Source organism: Palaemon carinicauda, chromosome 36 (assembly GCF_036898095.1).
Source record: "Palaemon carinicauda isolate YSFRI2023 chromosome 36, ASM3689809v2, whole genome shotgun sequence".
Taxonomy (NCBI): domain Eukaryota; kingdom Metazoa; phylum Arthropoda; class Malacostraca; order Decapoda; family Palaemonidae; genus Palaemon; species Palaemon carinicauda.
The window spans coordinates 23,369,286-23,376,179 of NC_090760.1; the positions used below are offsets into that span (position 1 = coordinate 23,369,286).

Genomic DNA, 6,894 nt, shown 5'->3' on the forward strand with positions numbered 1-6,894 from the left:
AACAACAATAATAATAATAATGATAAAAATAATAATGATAATAATAATAATAATAATAATAATAATAATAATAATAAAAATAATATATATATATATATATATATATATATATATATATATATATATATATATATATATATATATATCGAGGCAGGTAAAACTAAGATCTTGGGAAATAGTGAAAACTGGAAGGAACAAAGGAGAAGATGAAAAGACTCGGGGAACTGGACGACGGAGGAGAAGAGATTTTGAAGAGAACGGATGCTTGAAGAAAGATCTTGGCAACTAGTGAAAACTGGACGGAACGAAGGAGAAGATGAAAAGACTCGGACGACGGAAGAGAAGAGGTTTTGAAAAGAACGGATGCTTGAAGAAAGATCTTGGCAACTAGTGAAAACTGGACGGAACGAAGGAGAAGATGAAAAGACTCGGACGACGGAAGAGAAGATGTTTTGAGGAGAACGAATGCTTGAAGATTGGAAGAACGCAACAAGAATTCAGTTCAACTATTCAGTGTAGTAAACTCTCTTCGCGTTCTTCCGGTCTTCAGGCATTCGTTCTCCTTAAAAACCTTTTCTCTTCCGTCGTCCGAGTCTTTTCATCTTCGTTCCTTTCAGTTTTCACTAGTTGCCAAGATCTTTCTTGAAGCATCCGTTCTCTTCAAAACCTCTTCTCTTCCGTCGTCCAGTTCCCCGAGTCTTTTCATCTTCTCCTTTGTTCCTTCCAGTTTTCACTATTTCCCAAGATCTTAGTTTTTCCTGCATCGTCAAAATCTTCTTACAAATAATCAACATTTCAAGATAATCGCCCAATCAATAAAATCAATGTAAAACTACACCTTTTTTCTTTCTTTTTTTCATCCCGAATGGCTCTAATCGAAGATGATAAAAACGAAACCGATTTTGGAAAAGACCGACGAAGTAGTGCTGAAGACTTTTCCGGATATGATGTAGATTCGATTCCATCCTTGGCTCCGAAAGTTTCTATCAATTTCTAAAAGTTTGCAAAAATAGATATTAAAAAAAAGACACATAATCATCATTTTGGAAGAGAACTTAGAGATGAAACAAGGATGGAGTTGCGATGAAGACTTTTTCCATCCTTGGCTCCGAGAGGTTCTATCATTTTCTAAAAATATAGCTAGTTCAAGCAGATGGGTAGGTATCACTGATGATGGATTACACCATGAACGTTTATGTTAATTGTTTTAATAACACAACATTGGATCTTACCTCAAATTTAACTGCTGTGGCAGTTCCCACAGGTATGTTGTTATATGTAATATTTTTAGGCACAGCAGGTGTCTTGAGCACGATTGGAGACGTGGTATTTCGACGTTTTAGAACTGTAAAAAATTTTGTAGAAGACAAATGCCTTTCAAAAAAGTCGGATATACCTCCTAAAACAAAAGAAATCGAGTGGCCTAAGGAAATGGCCACTATACTTACAGAATTCCAAATATCAATAAAACAAATCAAAGAAATGTTCAACATTCGTAATGATGAGGAACACTATGCGGTCCACGAAACAAGGACACTTAGTTCCAGTGAAACGAAAGAGGCGTTTAGGTTGGAAATTGATCTAATAGACGGTGTTATCGAAAGGACCATGGAGAAACTAGCAGTTCTCGGGTTGCAAAATAACGTCAATCATGAAAATCGTCCTTTATGTGAGACGGCGAATGAGCATTTGCAATTAATAAATAAGAATTTGGATCGTAAATTCAAAGATTTGGAAAAAGCTCGATTGGTTCGGGAACAAGAGAGAAAGAGATATGGAGCATGAATTACAGAAATTGGAAAGAGAAAAATATATTGGAAAAAATAAAATTGAGGAATTGATGAGGAAAAAAACCGAATGTGAACGTAAACTAAAAGAGTTTGAACATGATATATTTATCTTTGGTAAAGAAAATGTGATCATACAAAACGTCTGGAAGCGTGACCTAAATATCAAGCAAAACAAAATTAACATAAAGAACAACAAAATAGCAGACTTGGAGAGGATGAAACATGACATAAAAAATAAAATTGACAAGAGGAGGTTGGAAATCGACAATACAAAGGAGGACAAAATTGTCATGGGAAAAGAAATTGACAACAGAAGGTTAATAATCCAGGACATGGAGAAGAAAAAAATTGGCATAGAAAACGAAATTAACACAAATAATACGGAAATTGAAAAAATGGAGGGAAAGAAAAAAGATATGAAACAGGAAATTGATACGAAGAGGTTCAAAATCGAGGATATGGAAAAGGACAAAATTAATATGGAAGATGAAATCGATATGAAAAATAAGAAAATTGAGAGCTTAAACAGGAAGATAATTGTAATGAAAGATGAAATTGACATGAAAATGGAGAGGAAGAAAATGGAGAGGATGAAAATGGACATGAAAAATAAAATTGAAATGAATAGGGCGAGAATAGAGGACATGGATAGGAAGACAAGTGTCATGGAAGAAGAAATTAACATGAAAAATAAGAAAATTGAAGACATGAAGAGGGAAAAAAATAATATGGAAAAAAAAATCAAGCGCTTAGAAGAGGGACATTTTGACAGCATGAATAAAATTGAAAACGAAATAAATCAAAAAGTCATGGAAATCTGCAAATTAAATGGTGAAATCAGTCGAAGTAAATTAGATATCAAAGTATTAGAACAGGAAATCGACGATATTTTGAAAAAGGCAAACATTTTAGAAGGCGAAGCTCAAATTCTGTTCAATCGTTTAGATGGATTACCCCAAAAAATCCGACCAGATATCAAGAACATTGTACTAAGGATGTTAGCTATAATAGGAGTTGTTAAATTAGCCCCAATCCCAGTAAAGATGATGCAAGGTGACAGTGAAAAGAGGCATTCAGGTGTCAACGGAACAATAATGTTTAGTGAAAACAGGGAAGAAAAAGAAGAGTGCTGGTTGAGTCCAATGGAATCTCCGGCAAAGAACACAGAGGTAATAGCAGTACTCGGGGATTCGATGAGCCTTAACAATCATAGTCATGCTTTGTGTGAAATGGTGATTGAAAATATGCGCTTGGATTCTATAAATAAGAAGACGGATAGTAAAATCAGAGAACTGGAGGCGGATCAATTGACCTGGGAACAAGAGAGAAGAAACATAGCAAAAAAAATCCAGGAATTGAAGAATGATCAATATATTTGGCAAGATAAAATCATGAATATGGAGAAGGAAAATATAATCAGGGAACTTGAGGTACAAGACTTGGAGAGGAAAAATGTTATCCTGATGCAAGACCATAGGATCAAGGAAGATAATTGGTTATATGAAAAAATCTTGATGCAAAATGAAATTGACCAGAAGCACACAATAATACAGGACATAGAGAGAGAACTATTTAGCATGCAGAATAAAATTGACCAGATGCATACAACAAAAGAGGATATGGAGCATGAAAAAATCTCCATGCATAATGAAATTGACCAGATGAACCTAAAAATACATGAAATGAAGAAAGAACAATATAAAATGGAGAATGAAATTAACAGGCAGAACACAAAAATAACGGAATTGGAGAAGGAACTATGTAAAATGGAAAATGAACTTGACCAAAAGAACAGAAAAATACACAGCATGGAAAAGGACAAACAATTCAGGGAAAAAGAAATTATCAAAAATAATAGAGAAATACTGGGCAAAGAAAGAGAAGTATTTATCATGCAAGCTGAAATTAACAAGACGAATAAAGAAATACAGGAAATGAACAAAGAACCATTTACCATGGACATAGGGGACATGAGGGAACTACAATTTCAAATGAAGAATGAAATTAACCAGCAGGATGCAAAAATACTAGACATGGACAGAATGCTATTTGACATGCAAAGATTAATTCAAAAGAAGAATGGAGAAATAGAGGAAATGGAGAGAGAGAAAAAATTTGACTTGGAATATGAAATGGAGTTAATTGGGAAGGATAGATTGCTGTACATGAACAAAGCCCAAGATGAAATAAGAAAACAGGATAGGGTTATCTGTTATCTAAAATGTGATCTGCTTAAATATGAAAAACAAATTGAACACTTAGAAATGGAAAAGAAAAGAAATTTGGCCTTGTTACAACAATTAGATGGCCAAGTTCAAGTTCTGTTGAAACGTGTTCCAGATTTTCCGAAAGACCAACAACCCCAATTCGGAAGATTTTAGGACATATGGCAAACGTAATAGGGGTTAAACAAGGAATTAAATTTGCTCAAGAAATTGTTATAGAGGAGAAGCCTGAAAATAAATGGCAGTTTAAAGCAAAAAATTGCCTTGCCCATTTTATAAAGAAGTTTAGGTTTTTTAGGCAGATTCAAAATTCGACATAAAAAGATGGGGTCTATTATAGTTTAATGGATGAACAGGAGCAGTGGAACACAGGAGGAAAAGAGGAAAAAGAATCTACCGAAAGAGGAGGAGCCGTAGAGGATGGAGGTTACGAACAAAGGAAAAGGCAGAGCAAAAGGTAGACAGGATATGCCAAGAGGATTCCAGCATTCCAGATCTCAAGGGAATAATTTAAAAGATGGACTCAGCAAAGGGAACAGGTCAAACTGGTTCTGGTCTGCAATGTTCCTTGATAAAGATTCACCTGTACTGTTTCTTTATCAGGGGATAAATGCAGAACAAACAAGTCTGACTTATTCTAGTATGCTGTGTCCCTTGGAGAAGAATCCAAAGGACTGAAATAGTGAAACAGGAAAATTAGAACAGAAAATGGCTTGTAATTAGCAGCCAACTGAATTACCACACATTGAGAGATAGACAGGATATGCTAAGTGGATTCTAGCATTCCAGATCTCAAGGGAATAATTTAAAAGATGGACTCAGCAGAGGGAACAGGTCAAACTGGTTCTGGTCTGCAATGTTCCTTGATAAAGATTCACCTGTACTGTTTCTTTATCAGGGGATAAATGCAGAACAAACAAGTCTGACTTATTCTAGTATGCTGTGTCCTTTGGAGAAGAATCCAAAGGACTGAAATAGTGAAACAGGAAAATTAGAACAGAAAATGGCTTGTAATTAGCAGCCACCTGAATTACCAGACATTGAGAGATAGACAGGATATGCTAAGTGGATTCTAGCATTCCAGATCTCAAGGGAATAATTTAAAAGATGGACTCAGCAGAGGGAACAGGTCAAACTGGTTCTGGTCTGCAATGTTCCTTGATAAAGATTCACCTGTACTGTTTCTTTATCAGGGGATAAATGCAGAACAAACAAGTCTGACTTATTCTAGTATGCTGTGTCCCTTTGAGAAGAATCCAAAGGACTGAAATAGTGAAACAGGAAAATTAGAACAGAAAATGGCTTGTAATTGGCAGCCACCTGAATTACCAGACATTGAGAGATAGACAGGATATGCCTAAGTGGATTCTAGCATTCCAGATCTCAAGGAATAATTTAAAAGATGGACTCAGCAGAGGAGAACAGGTCAAACTGGTTCTGGTCTGCAATGTTCCTTGATAAAGATTCACCTGTACTGTTTCTTTATCAGGGGATAAATGCAGAACAAACAAGTCTGACTTATTCTAGTATGCTGTGTCCCTTTGGAGAAGAATCCAAAGGACTGAAATAGTGAAACAGGAAAATTAGAACAGAAAATGGCTTGTAATTGGCAGCCACCTGAATTACCACACATTGAGAGATAGTCAGGATATGCTAAGTGGATTCTAGCATTCCAGATCTCAAGGGAATAATTTAAAAGATGGACTCAGCAGAGGGAACAGGTCAAACTGGTTCTGGTCTGCAATGTTCCTTGATAAAGATTCACTTGTACTGTTTCTTTATCAGGTGGACATTTGCAGAACAAACAAGTCTGACAAATTCTAGCATGCATGTCCCTTGGAGAAGAATTAATGGTACTGGAATAGCGGTACAGGAAGATTGGAACAAAAAATGGCTTGAGATTGTCTGCCACCTGAATTACCAGACATTGAGAGATAGACAGGATATGCTAAGTGGATTCTAGCATTCCAGATCTCAAGAATAATTTAAAAGATGGACTCAGCAGAGGAACAGGTCAAACTGGTTCTGGTCTGCAATGTTCCTTGATAAAGATTCACCTGTACTGTTTCTTTATCAGGGGATAAATGCAGAACAAACAAGTCTGACTTATTCTAGTATGCGAGTCCCTTGGAGAAGAATCCAAAGGACTGGAATAGTGGAAACAGGAAAATTAGAACAGAAAATGGCTTGAAATTGGCAGCCATGAATTACCAGACATTGAGAGATAGACAGGATATGCTAAGTGGATTCCTAGCCTTCCAGATCTCAAGGGAATAATTTAAAAGATGGACTCAGCAGAGGGAACAGGTCAAACTGGTTCTGGTCTGCAATGTTCCTTGATAAAGATTCACTTGTACTGTTTCTTTATCATGGACAGATACAGAACAAACAAGTCTGACTACTTCTAGTATGCGGTGACCCTTGGAGAAGAATTCACAGTACTGGATAGAGGAACAGGAAGATTGGAGCAGAAATGGCTTGAGATTGGCAGCCACCTGAATTACCACCATTGAGAGATACAAATGATATGCCAAGTGGATTCCAGCATTCCAGATCTCAAGGGAATAATTTAAAAGATGGACTCAGCAGAGGGAGCAGGTCTGCAATGTTCCTTGATAAAGATTCACCTGTACTGTTTCTTTATCAGGGGATAAATGCAGAACAAACAAGTCTGACTATTCTTGTATGCTGTGTCCCTTGGAGAAGAATTTATAGAACTGGAATAGTGGAACAGGAAGATTGGAAGAAAAAATGGCTTGAGATTGGCAGCCACCTGAATTACCAGCTATTGAGAGATAGACAGGATATGCCATGTGGATTCAGCATTCCAGATCTCAAGGGAATAATTAAAGATGGACTCAGCAGAGGGAACAAGTCAA

The 6,894-nt window shown here is 36.3% G+C and overlaps 1 protein-coding gene across 1 annotated transcript; it reads left to right on the top strand.

The window, feature by feature from the left end:
- The first annotated feature begins 1,840 nt into the window (after positions 1 to 1,840).
- LOC137628529 (repetitive organellar protein-like) lies at positions 1,841 to 4,171 on the top strand. The gene has a single exon (XM_068359680.1). The coding sequence runs from the start codon at positions 1,841 to 1,843 to the stop codon at positions 4,169 to 4,171; it is 2,331 nt and encodes a 776-aa protein (XP_068215781.1).
- Positions 4,172 to 6,894: the final 2,723 nt, after the last annotated feature.